The sequence below is a fragment of the Podarcis cretensis genome (assembly GCF_951804945.1).
Source record: "Podarcis cretensis genome assembly, chromosome: 5".
In the NCBI taxonomy this organism is placed as follows: Eukaryota; Metazoa; Chordata; class Lepidosauria; order Squamata; family Lacertidae; genus Podarcis; species Podarcis cretensis.
In genome coordinates this window covers 26754310-26777846 of record NC_137174.1, presented here as the reverse complement: position 1 = coordinate 26777846, position 23537 = coordinate 26754310, and the positions used below count along the sequence as shown (strand labels likewise).

At 43.2% G+C, this 23537-nt stretch overlaps 2 protein-coding genes across 26 annotated transcripts in view; one reads left to right on the top strand and one right to left on the bottom strand.

Annotated features, from left to right (window-relative positions):
* LOC307215936 (uncharacterized protein) overlaps positions 1 to 8710 on the bottom strand; it is a 125234-nt gene extending 116524 nt beyond the window's left edge. For 14 of the 25 annotated variants that reach the window (XR_013838718.1, XR_013838722.1, XR_013838723.1 and 11 more), the window contains exon 1: positions 7414 to 7640. Coding sequence is in view for 4 of the 25 variants with exons in the window: in XM_079975775.1 (XP_079831901.1) it covers positions 4454 to 4469 (16 nt within the window). In the remaining 21 variants the exon portion in view is untranslated. Of the gene's footprint in view, positions 1 to 1596; positions 1705 to 3760; positions 4259 to 4453; positions 4557 to 7413; positions 7641 to 8346 lie in introns of those variants that run through there. The other 11 variants (XR_013838736.1, XR_013838737.1, XR_013838738.1 and 8 more) reach the window with 5 other exon arrangements.
* The window catches only part of CCDC6 (coiled-coil domain containing 6), a 40428-nt gene continuing 24703 nt past the window's right edge, over positions 7813 to 23537 (top strand). The window contains exon 1 of the mRNA XM_079975714.1: positions 7813 to 8224. Coding sequence (XP_079831840.1) covers positions 7943 to 8224 — 282 coding nt within the window. The 5' untranslated portion in view covers positions 7813 to 7942. The remainder of the gene's footprint in view (positions 8225 to 23537) is intronic.

Sequence of the window (23537 nt, the reverse complement as noted above, 5' to 3'; positions counted from 1 at the left end):
ATCATTGGTTCTTTTATTACCTCATCTTTCAGTTCCCATTCAAGGAGCAAGCTGTATATTTTCGATATTATTTTCCTATTTTGTTGCAGAAGTTCACGTTGTAATTTTGATGTTTTCTGTTCAAATCCTATTTTTTTTATCTTGGTTGAAGATATGCAGTACCTGGTGATATTGTAGCCAGCTGTTACAATGGTTCTTAACCTTTTCATAAGGTCTTATTTTTACCTCACCGTGCTCTTTTAGATAGCCAGTGTGGTGTAGTGGTTAAGAGCGGTAGTCTCGTAATCTGGTGAACCGGGTTCGTGTCTCCGCTCCTCCACATGCAACTGCTGGGTGACCTTGGGCCAGTCACACTTCTTTGAAGTCTCTCAGCCCCACTCACCTCACAGAGTGTTTGTTGTGGGGGAGGAAGGGAAAGGAGAATGTTAGCCGCTTTGAGACTCCTGAAGGGGAGTGAAAGGCGGGATATCAAATCCAAACTCTTCTTCTTCTCTTCTTCTTTTATTAGAAACTGTTGATATGTTGGCCAGCCCTTCCCCATATTTACTCTTTTAAGAGAAAATATTTTTAAAAGGTGAAAAATCAATTGCTCAGAAAGCAAGATGCTTTAATCAATAATATAGCTAGTGGTCTAGAAGTAGAACTCCACTCTTCAAAAGACTCTTGTCCTGTTCTATGAAACTGAGTAATTATCCTTGCCCAACTGTAAGGTTCTATATCAAATGAAGTTCTATGGCGGCACCTATTCCCCCTTCCGCTCCCTGGCCAGTAAATAAATAAAGCAGGAAAAAAATAACTGCAGGAAATACTAGATTTCAGGTTTCAAGCTGTTACTTCCTATCCTCTCCCCAAAACATATTCCCTTTTTAAATGCATTATTTAAATACTAGCTTTTACCTAGCATAGTGCAAGTATCTTCTTGTAAGGCACTCAACAGCACAATCCTAAGCATGTTTACTCAGAAGCAGTGCTTTTTTTCTTGGGGGATGCATACCCCTAAACATTTTGTGTATCTAAGTTTGGCCTTACTGAGGGCCAGTATTTCAATATGAGTAGGAAAATGAGAGCACCGCTAAACATTTTCTTAGGGGGAAAAACACTGCTCAGAAGTAAGTCCTATTGAGTTCAGCGGGGCTGACTTATAGGACAGTAGGTATAGCATTGCAGCCCACATCTTCCTCTCAAGTTCCACTGCAGGGCAAAATGCAGGCTACAGTATCCATATCTCAGGTAACAGGCCACAATTTCCTCCAAACCACTTAAGAGCATAGCTTCCAAATGCTGCTGACATTTTGGTTCCTATTTTTCTGCCTTCTTTAAATTCATTCATTGAGGAACAAGCTTATTGATGCAGCATGTATTTTTCCTGAGTCATTTGAATACTGAAAATTGAAAATGCTAGCATTTACAAGGAAAATGGGGCCTGCTGTCTGCCTTCCCAAAACCATAATGCCATCTGTAGTGTACTCTTTACAGCTATTTAATTGCAAGTCACAGGGGAAAGGGTCTTTCAGTGATTAGAGCAGAGACTCTTAAGGAGAAAAAGGCATTTAAAAAGCTGCTTAAATGAGTCTATAATGCAAATGTAAAACCTACTGTACCTGCAATATACATTCCAAGTTCTCTTCTTTATTATCTCCTGCAGTATCAAAATTCACGTGTGGCAAGGACAGAGGCTCTAAGCTGATTATAGATGCATGTGTGGAAATGCTCGTAAGTTAAGAGTGCCCTCCAGATGTAACCTACTGCCCTCCAGATGTTGAACTACCATCATTCCTCACAATTGGTCATGCTGAATGAGGTTTCTGGAAGTTGACTGAGAACACTCAATAAATTTAAAACATGTTCCCCACCAGCACAAAGAATCATGGGAACTGTGGGTTGTTTAGAGCAGTGCTTCCCAACCTTGGGCCTCCAGCTGTTTTTGGACTACAACTCCCATCATCCCTAGCTAGCAAGACCAGTGGTCAGGGATGATGGGAATTGTAGTTCAAAAACAGCTGGAGGCCCAAGGTTGGGAAACACTGGTTTAGAGTGCTGAGGACTGTAGCTCTATGAGAAATAAACTACAGTTCCCAGGATTCTTTTGGGCAGGGGGATGTGCTTGAAATGCATGGGGTGTCAGCAGCCAAGATTCTTCACAATCATTAAACCAGTGATGGCTAAACTTGGCCCTCCAGCTGTTTTGGGACTACAACTCCCATCATCCCTAGCTAACAGGACCAGTGGTCAGGGATGATGTCCCAAAACAGCTGGAGGGCCAAATTTGGCTATCACTGCATTAAACACACACCAGTATAGTATTCAATGCCTCACAGTGCAATCCTGTGTCTACTCAGAAGCAAGTACTGCTGAATGCAACGGGCCTCACTCCCAAGTAAGGGTGAGTAAGACTGCAGCCTCAGTCAGTATACAACACCAGCTCAAGGAGGTCTCCTTGCCACTGCCCCAAAAATATTACAAGGTTTGTCTGCTTATAAATCAAAATGCCAAAGTTAAAGGGGGGGGCCTGATCCTATGCTTGGTTACTTGGAAGCTAGTCCTGCTATGTTCAATGAGGCTTAAAGGTAAAGGTACCCCTGACCGTTAGGTCCAGTTGTGGACAACTCGGGTTGCACGCTCATCTCACTCTATAGGCCGAGGGAGCTGACATTTGTCCGCAGACAGCTTCCGGGTCATGTGGCCAGCATGACTAAGCCACTTCTGGCGAACCAGAGCAGCACACGGAAACACTGTTTACCTTCCCGCCGGAGCAGTATCTATTTATCTATTTGCACTTTGACGTGCTTTCGAACTGCTAGATGGGCAAGAGCTGGGACCGAACAACGGGAGCTCACCCCATCGTGAGGATTCGAATCGGCGACCTACTGATCGGCAAGCCCTAGGCTCTGTGGTTTAGACCACAGTGCCACCCACGTCCCTCAATGAGGCTTACTTGGGCATAAATGTGCACAGGAAGTCTAATTTCTTATCCTTAGGAGGATGAAGCAGGGCAACTACATGACAGAATATGCCATTAAGATAAAGGTAAAGGTACCCCTGCCCGTACGGGCCAGTCTTGACAGACTCTAGGGTTGTGCGCTCATCTCACTCTATAGGCTGGGAGCCAGCGCTGTCCGCAGACACTTCCGGGTCACGTGGCCAGCCTGACGAAGCTGCTCCGGTGAACCGGCACCAGAGCAGCACACGGAACGCCGTTTACCTTCCCGCTAGAAAGCGGTACCTATTTATCTACTTGCACTTAATTGTGCTTTCGAACTGCTAGGTGGGCAGGAGCTGGGACCAAACGACGGGAGCTCACCCCACCGCGGGGATTCGAACCGCCTACCATGCGATCGGCAAGTCCTAGGCGCTGAGGTTTTACCCACAGCGCCACCCACAGGATTAAATGAGAAGACCTTTGTGGAACAGGACAAACAAATAACTATTATGGTAAGAGATAATTAAATCCCACATACACCGCCATTACGAGAATTACTACTTTTGCTAAAAGCCAGAGCAGCTTCATAAATAATTGAATAACTACCAATTACGTGGGCTTTGTGAGCAGGTGACTTGGGGAGCACAATGAACCAGCTTGCAGAGGCCAAATTTTCATTTTGAGAAAGCAGGCGTTGTGGGAGATTTTAGGGAGCCTAGAAGTGACATTGCCATTTTAAGGCTGACACAAAGTCAGCCAAGTGCTCCTTCACACAACAGTTTTTTGTCACATTGCTCCCTCCCACAATATGCCAGAGAACATAAGATTAGTTATCTGTACCTTTTCAGTTTCAACATTATGCAGCTGTTTAACACTTTCCTAAGATGCCTCACAGTGTTAAAATATGACAAGCAAACAACAGCAACATCTTACAAAAACTATCACACTATACCATCACACTGATTGTGACCTCATGCTGATGCTGGCCACCTAAAGAAGAGAAAAACTGGCCAACATGCCCTATCACAATTGTCACCACTTTCATGAGAAATGTGTGTTTTGTACCCTTAACAAGTGTTTCTTTTTGTCTTATTTTGCCCTTCCCTCAAATTCAAGTGATACCTCTAATCAAGCAGGCAAGTATCACCATATGCCAAAGCTTCTTAGGATGCGGGATGACTATCCTATAATTTCAGCTGTGTGTGTCTGTGCTATGTCCATCTGAAGCCCACCTGTTATTTCTTTTTTAAATGGGAGACACTCTTGTTAGCCATCACCATTTGGGGATAAGGAAACATCAAAAGCCAGCTTGAGAATTCCCATGGAGAAGAATGGAAAATAAAAACGAAAGCATTGACTCCTGCACATGCCTAATAATAGATTTTATCCCACTAATAAGGCGTACAGAGATACTTGTATGCACCAAAGCACAAAATATTTCACCCTTATGTATGGCCGTTCTTACATAAGGGCATCTGCATGGAGCACCAACTGCATCACAAGTTAATTTATCAACATGGTGAGAGGACACACCTTTCTTTCCTTCCATGGAAACAGGATCTTTTGTTCAGGCAACCATCTCAAGTGGTATGTGATGATTAAAAAAACCACAAAGTTCATTTGAACAGAAAGTTGGATCCTCTTCCTCCCTTTGAAATAACAGCAAAGGTCACAACCATACCTTCCATTTGAATATTGGGGGGGGGATTGTTTAGACACTTCCCAAGACTGCTTATATATGTGAAATGTACAGTGGGCTGCTTGTGTATGCTATTCCAGCACCTGACTTCTCCTATTTCTTATTAACTATTTATGTCCTTAAGAAGGAGCAGAAAGGAGTCTCTTCAACAGTCAGCACCCTACTCCCAGGAGAGAACACCCAACTGGCTCGCATAAGCCTACCTTCATGTTTCCCCAGGCTTCTTTGAAAGGGCAGGATACAAATTTCACAACTAAAATGTTACATTAATGGCATGATCAGCAATCACAATTGTGTGCATGTGTTTAAGTTAAATAGCAGCCCAAGTTAAATAGCATGTGTTTAAGTTAAATAGCAGCCCAAGTTGGGGTGGAATTTTCATAAGTACCACAGTAAGTGGGGAAGAGAGATTTATAAAAGCTCAGTCAGTAGAGCACAAAGGGTTTAATCTCAGGGTCGTGGGTTCAAACCCCACATTGGGTTAAAGATTCCTGCATTGCAGGAGGTTGGACTAGATAATCCTCGTAGGAGCTTCCAACTCTACAATTCTATGATATTCTTCCCTATTCATGATTTCTATAAAAATTGTACCATTCACTGTATGTAGCAATTAGCATTAGACATTGGTGCCAATTGTAACATTTTTTTTCTACTGCAAACTGCCATCTCCACAGCTGAAATTTAACTTTTTAAAACCCACATGTTCACTAATAATGCCATTTAGTGGAACACATAGTTAGCCCCTTAATAATATAGTAACTGAAACGAAGCCAACATGATGCTGCAGCAGACACATAGGGCTGCTACAGAAAACAGCAGCCTCATGCCTCTTGCTCATCTTTCTCAAGTAACACTAAGATCTCTCAACATTCAACAATAATTCATCACACGGTTGAGTTTCTTTACCCCTCCTGCTCCACTTCACTGGCTGCCATCTGCAGGTTTAGAGAACCTTGCATCACTATTATGTCATATCACACACACAGCATCCCCTTAGATCAGGGGCCAAGCTTTCTAGGCTCATGGTTAAACTGAGATCCAAAAGAATTAAACTGAGCCTTGAAAAGCACATAGAGCTGAAAGAGGAAGTGGGAAAGGGTGTCTCTCTTCCAACTTCCTCCTTCAGCTCTGTACATTTCAAGGGATAAAAACATCACCCTCGCCATCTTACAACCGAGGGAGCAGTGAGTGGGGACTGGGGGTCGGCTCAGAGGTTTCAAGGGCACCAGGAGAAGACCTCAAAGATGGCCTATGGGCATCATGTTACCACCCCCTGCCCCAGATATAAGAAGACTGGGGACAATCTAGCTGTAATTTAAGAGTACCACCAGGGGAAAATAAAGTTATTTGCACCATAGCAGAACCCTGTGTGCAGCAACCAAAAGATAAACAAATAGCGGTATGAAAAACAAAAGCCAGTGCTCAAGGAGCTTAGCACTGAACTAAGTGGAAGGAATGCTGCAAGATCTGAGTTTCCACACTGGCTCTTTCATATTACCCACCACCACACCTACTCTGCAGAACCTTGGCCAAGATAACAACCTCGTTCTCCCTTACATCTAGAAAGGATTGAGATGTTATCAAACTGAACTTAAGAAACAAACTGAACTTAAGAAACAAACTGAACTTAAGAAAAAACAAGTCCACAATGCTGCTTAGATTTGGTGAATCTAAATTTAGGTCTGGTTACAAGTAAGAAAGCAGGACTCCACATTCATTTACGGACTCATTGTTAAAACCGTGTTAATGGAAGACAATCTTACTCAGCTATGAGTGATCACCAAAGAAGAATAAGCCTTTCAAATGAGCAAATGTAGGCATGCCTAATTCTGCAAAAGCTTGCATTCTACGCTGGATTTGTTTTCTCAAAACCAAAAATGGGGGAGTCTAATCTGGGACTGGGATCTTGAAGAAAAGAAGGCATGACTTTCAGGCTACTATGAGACCCCTTTTTAGATGTTTCTTTCATAACCGAATCCTGTCGTAAAACTCAAGCACAGCAGTAGACTAGTAGTGGGCTCTTATGCAAAGTTTACTCAGAAGATTCACTGTGTTCAATGAGGCCATGTGTGCATTTATGTGGGAAAAACCAGAGAACTCATTGAAACATGCCTCCACTGTAAACATGAGCGGGGACTGTGTTGTAGAGAAGGCAGGGCTGAAAGCAAGTTTTGCTGAAGAGTGTATCCCATCCGATATCAATGAAACAAATAACTGCCCTCTGTGGGCGGCCTTATATAGTAGGGAAGTTTTAATGTTTGATGTCTTACTGTGTTTTAATTTGTTGGAAGCCACCCAGAATGGCTGGGGTAACCCAGACAGAAAGGCGGCTTATAAAGTAGTAGTAGTAGTAGTAGTGCTAGTAGTAATGTTTAATGTTTGATGTCTTACTGTGTTTTAATTTGTTGGAAGCCACCCAGAATGGCTGGGGTAACCCAGACAGAAAGGCGGCTTATAAAGTAGTAGTAGTAGTAGTAGTGCATTCATTTTGCCATAGCGGCCTGCAAGTATTCTCCCTCACATGGGACCCCACCCATTTCCACTGCTTACTCTTGTCAAAGCAGGCTCTTATGTGTCAAAAGTGCCCTCTGAAATAACTTGGGTATGTTGCCATGGGCTTTTGCTTTAGTCGTGAGGTAACTTTGCAACCCATAGGTCACGCAACTCGTGGCAGGGCAGTTACCCCGAAGTACCTGCTTGTACACAAGGCCTTAGAGTGCCTAGCAAGGCAACCCCGCGCACCTTCCCCTCAGAAGCCAGTCCAACCGGGGGTGGCGGGTGGTGGGCGACTTACTTTCTCATATATATAACTCGGGCTGCAAGTTCGGGTGGGCCTGAAGGCCGTGCCGCCCGAAGCTCACCTGAGGCAGCGGCGGCGGCGCTGCTTTACCTAGAGACTATTGACGACGCCTTTCTTTTTTTGGCGTGCAGATTGCGGTTCCGCCCAGGGAGGCGGCGGCGGCGGCGGCGGCGGCGCTGTCTCCGCCCAGGCAGCCATGGAAATTGGCTGTATCCGTTGCAGTATCCCTAGGCCGCGGCCGGCGTCGCTGTGGGCCCGCCGGGGGAAGCGGGCAGCTCCCTTCTTGGAGCCGAGCGAGAGCGGCATATTCGGCGCGGACGGAGCGTGCGCCAGCCTCTCGTCGCTTGCTCGGCCCAGGCGGTGAGCTTCGGCCGCCGACCCCGCCTCCGTGCCTCGCAGCAGCAGCAGCAGCACAGCCGCGGCAGCCGCAGCTGCCCGAGAGGCGGGCCGACGAGCAGGAAGGCGCGCTGAGGTGTGTGCAAGAGCAGCAGGAGCCGCCGCCGCCGCCTCCCCAGGGCCGGGCATGGCCGACAGCGCCAGCGAGAGCGACACGGACGGCGCGGGGGGCAGCGGCGGCGGTCCGGGGGTGCCTCTGCCCGGCTGCCCGGCGGGGCCTGGCTCCTCGGGGGGCAGCAAAGCGGGCGGCATCGTGATCTCGCCGTTCCGACTGGAGGAGCTGACGAACCGCCTGGCGTCGCTGCAGCAGGAGAACAAGGTGCTCAAGATCGAGCTGGAGACCTACAAGCTCAAGTGCAAAGCGCTGCAGGAGGAGAACCGCGACCTACGCAAGGCCAGCGTCACCATCGTGAGTGCGGGAGGGCCGGGCAGGGCGTTACGGGAGCAAGCGGGGCTCGACCCCCTCGGCCTTCCCCCCACGCGAGGCACCCTCGCTCCGTCCTCGGCGAGGCCCGCCGCTCGCCTCTTCACCTGGGAGTCGGTGGAGGGGAGGCGCCGGCCGGGCCCGCCTCAGGTGGGGCTTGGGAGGGCCTCGCCTTGGGAGGGCTCCGGGTGGTAGCGCTGGCGAGGCGCCGGGAGAGGGTGGAGGCCCAGCTGGGAGGGCTTTCCCGCGCCTCCGTCCCCTTTTCTCGCCTGCGCGCTTTTCCCCACGCGCGAGCTGCTGCTTTTCGCCCTGGCAGACAGCTCGATCCTGCGCCTACTCCAAAGTAGGTCCTGCCGAGTTGAGTGCGCGCAGGATTGCATCTCCGAATCTGACCCGGGCCTTCTCGGTCTTGGGTCCTGGGCAGCAGCCACGCCAATGGGCCCCTGGGGGCAGCCGACTTTATTTTCGTTTTGCTCGCCACATGTTTTGGAGACGGAATGGGCTCCCTTCTTCTCTGCTCCGCCTGCTGCCGCCATGCACGTCTATTGCACACAGTTGTTGTGTCGCCGCCGCCGCCGCCTTCTGTTGGAATGGCTGGGTTGTGATGTTTTGTACTCGCACCTGAGCGGAAGGATGGCGTTGGAGATGGTGGCTGCCCAAAGCGTGGTTCGGAATGAACAGGGTGCCCATGTAAGTTGCAGCGTTAGAATCTCAGATACATAAGCTAAGTGCCAAAAGGCTCCTTAAACCAGGGTTGCCATCACCAAAATGGATAGCCCTAGTTGCCGTTTTGGGGCCAGGTAGTCCTAAAACCAAATTTCTCAATATGGCTTTTTGGTTGCTGAAATTCATTCTGATTGTGCAGATAAAATATAAGGGGTAGATTAAGGGGTAGAACTCGTGTGTGAAAAGAGTCAAGATCCAAGGATCCCCAGGCATGCAGCTCCAGATGATGGAGACATCAAAATGCACCTGACAAATTTCAAATGCTGGCAAATTGGTGAGAGCAATGAAAAGCAAGCAAGACATTACGTGTGGGTACAGCGAGGAATAGAAGTGTGGAGCTAGATGAATGGTGGACTTCAGATATTGCACACCTTTATACATGATCTTTCTATAGTTTTTATAAATTGCTTTTCTGTGCTTTGGACTAGATGCCCATTGGGCTAGATGTCCATTCTATTACTCTATTCTGTACCCCACTTTTTTCTTCCAAGGAGCTCTAAGTGGTATACAAGTAACTCCCATTTGCACAGGCATTGTGTTCTAGGTCATTGGCATGTCAGTGGTCACACATAAACCCATTCTGCCCCCCTCCAGGCCTGAAAGCTGCATGTATGTTGGCCATCAGTTGGACATGTGCAAAATGGTCGCCACCTGTACATGGTTCTCTCACCCCAATCCCCACAACAACCCTGTGAGGTAGATTAGAGTGAGAGGCAGTGAGTGAGTAGCCCAATGCCACCCGGTGAGCTTCATGGCCACAGTGGGGATTTGAACCCTGGTCTTCTGGGTCCCAGTCTGACATTCTAACCACTCATCCACAGTGGCTCATTTTATATAGCAAAGCCAGATCTAGGGTGACTCAGAAAAACAGGGCATAGAGCAGTCACAAAACATACCAGTGGGATCAAGTTTTATTCTTTATTCTCTCTCGGATCACTGAATGGTTGCCATTGACTTGTAATATGGGGGAAAATAAAATGCTGCACTGAGAGGAAAGCCATGGCAAAAAAGGTGCCATATGGTACTGCATAGGTCTGCTATGTACTTACATTCTGTGGCAGAATTGCTGGAACCACCTTCATTGGTTTTGTGTGAGGTTGCAGTCAAAAGTCTAGTTACTGTGTTGCCAAAGCCCTGTTCAAACCTAACATTTGAATGCTTCCATTGAGTCACATCAGCCCTGTTATTGCTGTGCAAATGGTTCATTGGATCCAATAATGACATTACATTGGGGCAATGCTAGATATGGTTTTCCTTTCTCTAATTAAAGAGAATCAAACCTATTTGTGTGGGACCAAATATATAATGTCTAAATCAGAATGGGCACTTTCAGAGATTTGAAGTAGAATTGCCTGTCTAAAATGGCTTTGGTTTTTGGAAAGAAATTAATCAGTCTTAGCAAAATTCCATGGTTTATGGTAGATTCAGGATTACAGCCTCTATAAGCAGAGTTGCTTCAGAGATCATGAAAATTAGCCATAGCCTTTCTTTTGAAATTTGACTTTGTATAGTTTGTACGGTGTGCCAAGGTGAAAACTGTACTTGAGTGCCTCCAGGTGACATCTAACGGGATTTTAATTGTCCAAAATAGTTTGACAAATAGGCTGCTATGATGTTTATTTTACATTACTAAGCACAGTCCTGATGAAGACGCATGGGAGCTGACACAAGTACTGGTGCAAGGCTGGGCTTTTAATATGCAGGGCTTCAATAATGAATATTGGGTACTGTGGCAAAATACACTAGCTCAGTTTTGTGAGCATCTATAAGTCAAGTCAAATATATACTGAACACAATATCTGTTGTCTGTGGTAGACACAAGCTGTTCACAAACATATTGTGTGACATTGACAATAGTGGTATGTTCTAAGGGACCAGACTACATAGGGGAACCAGTTATGTAGCATAACTGGTCTAGTTCATTGTGGAATAGACATTCCTAGGCAATCACTGACTTTCATCAGCTAGGTAAAATACTGTCTCTTTAGTTGAAGTTGCTGATTAGTTTGCTTTATTCAGTTCTTAAGTTTGAATACTTATTTGAGAACTGACTATCATACTGGAACATTTCACTCATTTTGAATCTATTCTGATAATAGAAAACCTTTGGCTTAAGGGTTTACTCTATAGCATAGTAGTAGCATTCTACATGGCTCTGAAATTTTGAAAACTTGGTGAGTTTGTCTTTTTGACATCCAGTTTATCCTATAATTCAGGAGGCAAACTTGTGGAATCTATAGAAGTTTGGCTTCCTGTGTATTTCTTGGAGAATAGTGACCAAACCGTTAGGAACTAGACACAAGATACTCTTTGAACAAATGAAGATTCTTCTTTGATGCCAGTAAAATGAACAAATTATTTTTTGCTCCCTAGTACAGTGGTACCTCGGGTTAAGTACTTAATTCGTTCCGGAGGTCCGTTGTTAACCTGAAACTGTTCTTAACCTGAAGCACCACTTTAGCTAATGGGGCCTCCCGCTGCCGCACGATTTCTGTTCTCATCCTGAAGCAAAGTTCTTAACCCGAGGTACTATTTCTGGGTTAGCGGAGTCTGTAACCTGAAGCGTATGTAACCCGAGGTACCACTGTAATTCTAATAAGAATGAGTCTGAAAGGGATACCTCTCCTCAGCAAGCTCCCTATATCAGGATGTAATCTCCTGCCATAGGGAACCTGTGTAGATGCTCTCTGATTATCTGGTGTTGTTGTTGTTTAGTCTTTTAGTCGTGTCCGACTCTTCGTGACCCCATGGACCAGAGAACGCCAGGCACTCCTGTCCTCCACTGCCCCCCGCAGCTTGGTCAGACTCATGCTGGTAACCTCGAAAACACTATCCAACCATCTCGTCCTCTGTCGCCCCCTTCTCCTTGTGCCCTCCATCTTTCCCAACATCAGGGTCTTCTCCAGAGAGTCTTCTCTTCTCATGAGGTGGCCAAAGTACTGGAGCCTCAGCTTCACAATCTGTCCTTCCAGTGAGCACTCAGGGCTGATTTCCTTCAGAATGGAGAGGTTTGATCTTCTTGCAGTCCATGGGACTCTCAAGAGTCTCCTCCAGCACCGTAATTCAAAAGCATCAATTCTTCGGCGATCAGCCTTCTTTATGGTCCAGCTCTCACTTCCATACATCACTACTGGGAAAACCATAGCTTTAACTATACGGACCTTTGTTGGCAAGGTGATGTCCCTACTTCTCAAGATGCTGTCTAGGCCTGTCATTGCCCTTCTCCCAAGAAGCAGGCGTCTTTTAATTTCGTGGCTGCTGTCACCATCTGCAGTGATCATGGAGCCCAAGAAAGTAAAATCTCTCACTGCCTCCATTTCTTCCCCTTCTATTTGCCAGGAGGTGATGGGACCAGTAGCCATGATCTTCGTTTTTTTGATGTTGAGCTTCAGACCATATTTTGCACTCTCCTCTTTCACCCTCAATAAAAGGTTCTTTAATTCCTCCTCACTTTCTGCCATCAAGGTTGTGTCATCTGCATATCTGAGGTTGTTGATATTTCTTCCGGCAATCTTAATTCCGGCAAGGGATTCATCCAGCCCAGCCTTTCGCATGATGAATTCTGCATATAAGTTAAATAAGCAGGGAGACAAAATGCAGCCTTGTCGTACTCCTTTCCCAATTTTGAACCAGTCAGTTGTTCCATATCCAGTTCTAACTGTAGCTTCTTGTCCCACATAGAGATTTCTCAGGAGACAGATGAGGTGATCAGGCACTCCCATTTCTTTAAGAACTTGCCATAGTTTGCCATGGTCGACACAGTCAAAGGCTTTTGCATAGTCAATGAAGCAGAAGTAAATGTCTTTCTGGAACTCTCTAGCTTTCTCCATAATCCAGCGCATGTTTGCAATTTGGTCTCTGGTTCCTCTGCCTCTTCTAAATCCAGCTTGCACTTCTGGGAGTTCTCGGTCCACATACTGCTTGAGCCTTCCTTGTAGAATTTTAAGCATAACCTTGCTAGCGTGAGAAATTAGTGCAATTGTGCGATAGTTGGAGCATTCTTTGGCACTGCCCTTCTTTGGGATTGGGATGTAGACTGATCTTCTCCAATCTTCTGGCCACTGCTGAGTTTTCCAAACTTGCTGGCATATTGAGTGTAGCACCTTAACAGCATCATCTTTTAAAATTTTAAATAGTTCAGCTGGAATACCATCACTTCTACTGGCCTTGTTATTTGCAGTGCTTTCTAAGGCCCATTTGACTTCACTCTCCAGGATGTCTGGCTCAAGGTCAGCAACCACACTACCTGGGGTATATGAGACATCCGTTTCTTTCTGGTATAATTCCTCTGTGTATTCTTGCCACCTCTTCTTGATGTCTTCTGCTTCTGTTAGGTCCTTTCCACTTTTGTCCTTTATTATGGAAATCTTTGTACGAAATGTTCCTTTCATATCTCCAATTTTCTTGAACAGATCTCTGGTTCTTCCCATTCTATTGCTTTCCTCTATTTCTTTGCATTGCTTGTTTAAGAAGGTCTTCTTGTCTCTCCTTGCTATTCTTTGGAAATCTGCATTCAATTTCCTGTATGTTTCACGATCTCCCTTGCATTTTGCTTGCCTTCTCTCCCCCGCTATTTGTAAGGCCTCATTGGACAGCCACTTTGCTTTCTTGCATTTCCTTTTCATTGGGATGGTTTTCGTTGCTGCCTCCTGTATAATGTTACGAGCCTCCATCCATAGTTCTTCAGGCACTCTGTCCACCAAATCTAAATCCTTAAACCTGTTCCTCACTTCCACTGTGTATTCATAAGGGATTTGACTTAGATTGTATCTTACCGGCCCAGTGGTTTTTCCTACTTTCTTCAGTTTAAGCTTGAATTTTGCTATAAGAAGCTGATGATCTGAGCTACAGTCAGCTCCAGGTCTTGTTTTTGCTGACTGTATAGAGCTTCTCCATCTTTGGCTGCAGAGAATATAATCAATCTGATTTCGATGCTGCCCATCTGGTGATGTCCATGTGTAGAGTCGTCTCTTGTGTTGTTGGAAAAGCGTGTTTGTGATGACCAGCTTGTTCTCTTGACAGAACTCTATTAGCCTTTGCCCTGCTTCGTTTTGATCTCCAAGGCCAAACTTGCCAGTTGTTCCTTTTATCTCTTGACTCCCTACTTTAGCATTCCAATCCCCTATAATGAGAAGAACATCCTTCTTTGGTGTCACTTCTATAAGGTGTTGTAAGTCTTCATAGAATTGGTCAATTTCAGTTTCTTCAGCACCAGTAGTTGGTGCATAAACTTGGATTACTGTGATGTTAAAAGGTCTGCCTTGGATTCGTATCGAGATCATTCTATCATTTTTGAGATTGCATCCCAGTACAGCTTTTGCCACTCTTTTGTTGACTATGAGGGCCACTCCATTTCTTTTACGGGTTTCTTGCCCACAGTAGTAGATATGATGGTCATCCGAACTGAATTCACCCATTCCCGTCCATTTTAGTTCACTGATGCCCAGGATGTCAATATTTATTCTTGCCGTCTCATTTTTGACCACATCCAACTTACCCATGTTCATGGTTCTTACATTCCAGGTTCCTATGCAATATTTTTCTTTACAGCATTGGACTTTCCTTTCGCTCCCAGGCATATCCGCAACTGAGCGTCCTTTCGGCTTTGGCCCAGCCGCTTCATCAGCTCTGGATCTACTTGTACTTGCCCTCCACTCTTCCCCAGTAGCATGTTGGACGCCTTCCGACCTGAGGGGCTCATCTTCCAGCGTCATAACTTTTATATGCCTGTTGTCTTTGTCCATGGAGTTTTCTTGGCAGGGATACTGGAGTGGCTTGCCGGTTCCTCCTCCAGGTGGATCACGTTTGGTCAAAACTCTCCACTATGACCTGTTCATCTTGGGTGCCCTGCTCGGCATAGTTCATAGCTTCTCTGAGTTCTTCAAGCCCCTTCGCCACGGCAAGGCAGTGATCCATGAAGGGGTGCTTATCTGGTAGGCTCCCCCAAAGTCTGGGTGAAATTTTGTTTACAAAGTGCTGTGAAAGTGACCACATTTAATGGATTTAATGAATGCTTATTTGTCTGGATAGCCCTTTCAAAATAAATTATAACAGCTTGATAAGTGTATTGATGAGTATCTTGATGATGATACGCATTAACTTCCACAGGATGCTGAATTAAATCTCCTTTTTTACTAACAGAGAAAGTCTTCCAATCTATGACTTCTCAAGTTTGATATTAACTGGTATGTTCATTCAAATAGTTTATGTTTAATGAGGCTTGATTGGGTCACCTGATCTGGATTCACATGGGGGAAAAGAGTAATAAGCAAGTGATAAAGATTCATTTCTTCACTTGTTTTTATCATGATGAAACAAGTCTCTTTATATGTTGTGGATATACTTGGGCTAAGTATACTTGGGATAAGTATACTTGGGATAAGTTCAGTATTGGTACATACTATGTTAGGAGGCAGAACCTTCTGGGGGAAATGCCAAAATTTTTTGCAATGTGACTAGAGGAGCTTATTGATGCTGATTTCAGTGAATGGCCTCAGATGCAAATCTTCACATTAAAGATGTGTACTTTATGTAAACTAAAGCCTTAGATGTGTGCAAGTTCAAAGGGGTTATCTTGATAATAAACAACTACAATTGGCAATACTTTCTTTAAGAGTCTAAATATTGCATTCACCAGAGGTTTATATATAAATGGTTTTATATGTAATACAGAAATACAGAAGTACAGATAGTTCTTAAAAGCTTACTGAAGAATATAGAAGGGTACAGCATTTCTATAGCAGATTGTTGGCAGTTGACCTTTTAATAGCTTTCGAAAATATCTGTAAAATGAACACTTAAATAGTTTCTGATTGTCATTGCAAGGGCAGTTTAGATACTGAAAATCAAGCTTGATACATAATGGGCAACATGAAAAGTAGTGTTAAGTCAGTTGTGCGTCACAACTGAAGTGTTAATGTGCAAGCAGTAAAGGATTGAGTGAATGCATAAAAAAGAATAGGATGTTAATATGAGAACCTCTTTATACCATTTTTTGCTGTCAGTACCGTTGGGGCTTAGAGATGCTTCCCCTTTCAGTACAGCCTTTTTCTGTTTGTTTTTGGTTTTTTAAGATTTCAGGCAATGTTTTAAAAACGTAGCTGTGTATAGTTCACATTTCTTTTTGCTGTAAGATTTGAACATATTTATGAAACCAGTGGAATTTATTTGTTAATGTGAAAAGAGCTGAAACCTTTTAAATGTTTGTTAAGCAGAAACGAATATTTTACTAACTTTTAGTGCTAAAGACGGCTTCCACTATTAAGTATTCAGATGCATCCAGTAATGTAGAGAAGAATAGTTTTTAAAAAAATAATATTTGAAATTTTATAGTAGAAGAGAGTTGCCCAAACTTCTGAAAGCTGAGGCAGTCCCCCCATCCCGCAATTAAAACTGACGGCATTCTTCTCTTGTTTACGTAACTAAAAACAAAGCTCTTTGGATGTGTAAGAACTATCTGCCCTCCGAGGAGCTTTACCCCTGTGTTTCTGAGTTGCTGCTCTGAGTGTGCCTCCTCTGAGGGTAGTTCTGCTGCATCTCTCTCTGTGGGGTGATTTAATGATCAAATTGCTTCAAATGCTGAGGCTGCTTGGGAGGCTCTAAGGACAAACAGTGGATCTTACTGACATGCAGGTGGCAGTCTCCTCTTTAGGTGGATCCTTTTTGCTTGTTAGAGGTTACTTTTGATTGCATCTTAGCTGTTCTCTTGCGGCTCACTGGTGTGCCCAAATAGCAGAAATTTTTAGGAGGGGAGCTTGAATTTAGGATGGGTACACATTGCCTCTATTGCTTGTATACTGTAGGATAGGTAGATCAGAATCTATTGTTGTTGTTGTTAGTTCACCTTCTCTGCACTGCCAGGATGAGTAGCATCTCATTGTGCATTGGATTCCAAGGATGATATCATCAATATACAGTGGGAAATTTTTCTGCATGGATCAAGTGTTGGAGCCCAAGTTAGAAATTATTATTTATTTGTATGATGTGTTAACAGTGTACTTAGTGTTTTTAAAAGTCCAAAGATGCCTTAAAACTTACAGTGTATTGATCTGTTTCTTACTGGAAATAGAAATCGTGGCCACAGTAAAGAACCACTCATCCATACTTGTTTCTTGAATTGCACCCTCTCAAAACACATTCCTCCACCCTCACACCAATTCTACATGGCAAACCTGTTTTAAAGGGGAAGTTTTAAAAAGTAGCTTGTGCTGTGGCAATGCGGGTGAGGTAACTATCTAATCACTTTTTTTAAAGAAAACCCACCAGGTTAGTACAAGCATTTGGGTGTGCCACAGTAGTTCTTTGGACTTCAGCCCATTTGTGTGATTTTTTTTTTTTTTGGATTATTTAATATTGATATGGAATAAGATTTCCCTTAAAGTTACTGGTGCCCCCCCCCCAATGATATTTTGACATAGCTTTATACAAATAAATAGAGTGTTAAACAAAAACAATTTCAACTTACTCTGCAGAGGGACCAGTGACTATGCCAACTTTTGCTGGGCAAGTGGGGTGTGTGAGTACACAGTGATGCACCTTTAATTATTTTTATTTAATTGCCAATCTATTCTGTACATCCTAGGGAGCAAAAATGCACTTACTATCTAGCACTTCCATCGTGTTCCTTTCTAATAGGAAGCAAAATTCTGCACAAGGTCCTTTCTACCTTTTGGGGGGATTGTCACATCTATTTATGCAGATTTCTGGTGATGAGTCAATAAAGGTACAGAAGGATCCTGCAGGTGAGATACCCAGAACTAGGACAGTACTGTTGATACAGACTGGTCAAAGAGTTGTAAAATGTCTTTACGGTCAGAGGTGTGCAGTACAGCAATGGAAAATAATCTAAAATGGCAAGTCCTGGCAAGAAGTTGGAATATTTGCTTAGTTTTTGGTTTGCGTTAACAATGACAACTCAAACCTTAAAGCAAAGCTGTTATTAAACTAGGTTCTTGGTGGAAATCAATAATATGGCATTTTTTCGTTCTGATGTTTAGTTTCATTTTCTTTATTATTATTTTCTTTAGACTCCATGATTAGATTTCTTATGCAGGATGTTAGTTTTGATCCTCCTGCATATGAGTATGTACATGTTTAGTTCTTGCTTCCGCCTAATAAGTGTTACAATAAGATGCTTACCATTCTAGGTTTTCTGCTTTCTGAGAAAGGAGGCCTACGGTTGTCTCTTGAGAGTGTGGCAGAAGAGATGGATATGAATGTTAAGGCACTCCATCTTTTTCTTAGTTAATGAAACTGGCAACTCTTTGGGCAACTCATCCTAAGTAAACTCCGTGATGAAATTGTTAAATGTTTTTGGTTTTGCATGTTCTGGTGAAACAGCCAAAGGTGGGCATAACCATTTCTAGCCGCAGAAGAGATTTGAGACTCTGGTGACAAGTTGGAATCCTGGAGTACTCCCAGACTATGAATCTGTTCCTTCAAGCCCTCACAGAAGAGTTTGCTCCCCTAATTCCTGGACTTGGAAGGCATCCACCCACAGAACCTCCATCTTGTCAGCTTTCAGCCTGTTTAATTGGCCCTGATCCAGCCCCTTACTGCTTCCAGACACAAGTTCAACACCTGCATAGCACCTCCAGATTGAGATAAAATGGAGAGATAAAACTGAGTGCCAGCAGCATAAAGATTCTGTGCTCCCAACTCCACATATGATGGCACCCAACTATTGCATATAGATGTTGAATAACATATAAAACAGAATGGATCCTTGTGAAGACCCCAAGCTGAAAAGCTATGGAGCCAAGTAACTTTCTCTAGATGCTCTGAAATAATAGCAACTTTCAGCAAATTGAAGGACGTAGTTAAATCTTTTTTCCTCTCTTCATTGACATTTTTTCCTTTTCTTTCTCCTTCTCTCTCTTTGTTGTTGTTGTTGCTCATTCAAATTTATCCTGGTAGACAAAAAAAGCAAAGGTAGCCTTCTTTCCCTTTCTGTTTCATGATACTGTATTGCTGTCTGCACAGCGTTATTTGCTGACTGCATGGCATTATTTTAATAATTGTATACTCCATCCATAGAGCAAAACAGAGTGGAATTTCAGAGAGAACCTGGAAGAATGCCAAAGTGTAAGGGGTGGGAGTGACTCAACAGAACAGTTAAACAAATATTGTAATTTGTAACTGTGTTCTTATTTATACGTCCCACATGTAGTGGAACTATAACTGCTCTCTGCTTGCTGCTAGACACAGAATAGAAATGTTAATTATTAAAGCTGATGAATATCTTGCAACTTAAGAGTGAAGATTGTGCATATCTTACCTGTAGTTATGCATATTCTGTAGCCTTCTAAGTTGAATTGAAACTTGCTTCTTTTCTCTGGAAAACTGAAAAGAACAGCCATGCTTGGACTATGTTAGCCAAGGCAAAAGGTATGTGGCAAAGTTCAAATGATCCAGTTAATTAAAAGTGTCAGTATAGTCAAGTCACAAAGGGAAAGAGTCTTTAATAAAATGGAATCATTTATATATATGAAGAGATCACCACAGGAGGGGAGACATGAGAGTGAAATGAAAATATTCCAAGGCTACACTCCAAAGAGTCTGTTTAGGTACACCACAGGGCTTCTGTGTTTTTCTCCATCTCCGTTGGCTGCCAGTCCATTACTCGGACCAAATCAAAGCTTTGGTATTAACCTTAAAGTCCTGAACAGGCCAAGTTACCTGAAGGATTGTTTCCTCTTAGACATAGGTTTCTGGATCCTAAGATCATCTTCAGAGACCCTTCTCTTGGTGCCCACACCAGATCAGATGCTGTGGCAATGGTAGCTACCCAGGAGGGACATTATTTTGGTGGTGGTGTTCTGGTTGTGGAATGCCCTTCCCAGAGATGTGTGCCTGTTACCCACATCATGGTTGTTTTGCCGTGCTTTTTAAGTATTTAAAATCTTCTGGTGCTTTTTAATGCTGTTTTTATATAGTTGCAGATTGTGGCTACAATTTTTATTGTGATTATATGTTTGGCCTTGTATTAATTTTTGTATGGCTTTTAAATTGTCTTGTTCGCCACCCAGAGAATTATTGGATGAGTAATTGAGAAGTATACAATGTTTAAAACATAGAAATAAATCTTCCATGTCATATCACAAACTGTTTTCAAAACTTGCCTGCAATGGAGCTGGGGTGCACTTGTGAAACCAGGCTGGGCACACAGGGTTACTAAACCTGTGAAAGTGATTTTTTTTCTTTCCAAACCAGGAGCTATGGCTAATTATGGTTTATCCAAACAAGCCAGGATCAGAAATGGTGGTTTGATCTTGGCTTGTTTGGACAAACCATAGCAAAAGCTAATCAGACTTTAACCTCTTTAAAATGGAACCAGATGCTTCCCATGTTTTTCTCGCCACCATGCTAAAGAATGAGAAGGGAGTGCACAAGCACAAGCCTCATTCATACAGAACTATGATTTAGTGCTGTGTCGAAAGGCAACCTTATGTAATTCACAGTTTGTAAAAATTAAATGCAGGCAGGCAGCATTGCAAAGCGAGGCAAATGCGTCTACAAAGCTAGTAAGGAAAACCAGTGTTACTCCAGCGGCTTCATTGAAGGCTTCAAATCAGTATGAATTTCTTCCATTGGAAAAATACAAGGTAATAAATACATCACATGATTTGGCTTTAGACATCAGACACCCAAAATGAAGCATTGTGAAAAGGAAATGATAGAAACTACTTTTGCGACTTCACAAACAATTTTTTCTAAGCACAGAATGTTCAAAGTTTATTCCGATGGATAGCACGACCAATTTGCTAGAATCAAGTTGCAAGTTTCTCCAACTTGTTTGCACACCCTATTTTTCTGTATTTTGTAATACAAATTAGCTCCAGTTTCAACCAGTGGGTGCCAGCTATTCTGCCAAACCTGCTGTTCCAAGTATGAGTGTGCACTATTCTAGAGCACACTTGGGTCATCTACGGTTGCATGCACCAGTGTAGTTTTTCCTCTACCCTACTGAAGCAAGGAGCTCTGAGCAGTACAGTGAAGGAGAGGTAACCTCTGTTGGTTATCTAACTATATCACACAGCCAGTCACACAGGTCCTCTTTCTCTTTTCTAAGCACGCTACAACTCCTCTCTCCGTTTTCCATTTGTGTCACTGTTCTGCATTATAAAGGCATAATTTTCTCCAAAAAGCACAACTTTCTTCATCTTGTTTTTCCAGTTGTGCATGTTTTGTACTTCCTTAAGAAGCTTAGTATAGTCAATATTTATAGGACCAGCTCCTTATAAGAGGAAAGAGTGTTGAAAGCTCATGGTACTGATCTGCTTATTTACAAATGTGCACATACAAATGGATAAAACACACAAACATACTCAGTTAGAGTCACAGTTGCTGCCCCCTTTGCCTCTCTAGAATTAGCGCAATCAGCCAGCCAGCTCTAGGCTGCTTCTGTTCTGCAAACTTTGTGAAAAGAAGAAGAAAACAATTGTGCCAAACTAAAACTGGATTGAGTTCTCACCAGAGCAGTATGAGTCACATCAATGCCTGGAACAACCTAATGATCCATTAATGCCATGTTCAAAGCTCACCAAGCACAGGGTGGATGTCATAGTAGGCCAGCAAACTTTACAACCCAGTAATAATTTTTGAAACCGCATTTTATATTCCCACTGCCACAAGACACACACAGGCTATAATCTGAAAACGAAAAACTGCAGTTAGGTGAATATGGAAGCGGCTCCTTCCGTTCTCCCCCTTGGCATCTGTGCCAAGCACCATAGTCTGATAGATTTGTGTGTGGCATTAATTGGGATTTTAAAAATTGCTCTATTCCAAAGCCTGAGGTCTGATTTGAAACAAGATTAAAATATTGTAAACCTACATACATCTGCAGCTGAAATCTTAACACCCCCTCCAAAAAGAGCCAGTTGAAAAGCTAGTTTTATAGTCTCTATAAAATAATTTCTATGATATGGGTGATTATTTGATTTTGTTTTAAATCCTTTTTTAGCTGTATCTTGCATGGTACAATAAATGTGGATTTGGAGGGCATTTTCTGCTTTTGTCTCCTCAGTGGTTCCCATTTTGCATATTGAGATTGGGAGAGAACTGATATCCGAAACCATTTTATCATTTTCATCTCGAAATGGTAATGTGTCATATGTGTCAGTAAACAAGTCTCTTTTTTATATAAAAAAAAAATAGCAACATGGCGCCAGTGGCAGGCAAAGCTTCATTGCCTTTCTACTGCCTCAGGCCAAGTAGCATTGCAAATTATGTTTGGCAGTTCAGTAAACCAGTCCAATTGAAGTTTGTATGAAACTGTAGGTAGAGACGTTTTTTATTAATATACAGTGGTACCTCGCAAGACGAATGCCTCGTAAGACGAAAAACTCGCAAAACGAAAGAGTTTTTTGTTTTTTGAGTTGCTTCGCAAGACGGATTTCCCTATGGGCTTGCTTCGCAAGATGAAAACGTCTTGCAAGTTTGTTTCCTTTGTCTTGCAAGTTTGTTTCCTTTTTCTTAAAACTGTGCATTCACTTTGAGGAGCAACTCATAGCACGCGGTGTGGTAGCCTTTTTTGAGGTTTTTGAAGACTTTGGTGATTTTTGAAGCTTTTCCAAAGTCCGTGCTTCGCAAGACGAAAAAATCGCAAGACGAAAAAACTCGTGGAACGAATTAATTTCGTCTTGCGAGGCACCACTGTATTTTATTAGGTTTTTTTAAAATTTGTTTTTTACAAAATAACAAAAGCCAGCAAGGGAGAAAAACATGAGTTGAGAGGATGGTGTCTAGATCAGTAGCAAAATATCCATGAATGGGTGCCTGTCCATAACCATGTGGGTAAGGGTGTAAAAGTAATAAGTTCAGTTTATATGTTGAATGCTGTAAGGCAAAGTGGCTAACCTGGGGCATTCACATTTTATTGGACCATAATTCCAGTCATCCCTGACTACTGGCTACAGTTTTTAAGCATATGAAACAGATTGTTCCATTAACATAATGATAACAGTTGCACAAGTAATCATGGGTTGTGAATTACCAGTGGCAACAACAATGGATCTCATAAGCCTTGACTGAGCAGCCAATGCACACTTACCACCACATGGGTAGTGCCCACAAAATGGTTACATGATGCATATAATTGCTGTTATTTCATGCAGTTGTGTCAACCACAATGATGGCATCTGCCTCTTGGTGTCATCTGTGGTGAGCCCTACCACTTCCGAGCCTGCCTTTCTTGACATCCCTAGCAAGCTATCTAGACTCAGTCTGTGGTTTGATTGACTATAGTCCTAGGTCTACTAGGAAGATAATGTCTTTTGGGATGTTCACACCCTCATGGGTTGTTGAGCTTCTATCTGCTGTGTATTTTGGAAAGTGGTTTGTCTGTCCATCTGTCCTCTATAGGTTTGACTATCTCTTGAGATATCATTGTCAGACTTAGTAGAATAGTTCCCAAGGTGCGGGCAGTGGTCTTTGTTGCCATTTGGATGCCGGACAGCATTTTGAATCATTATGTGAGTCTGCAACCACACTTTGGCATGGCTGTTCCCATTTTCTGGGCTAGGTTCAGCTGCCTCTTGTGAGATACTGTTGCCAAACTTGGCACAAAATT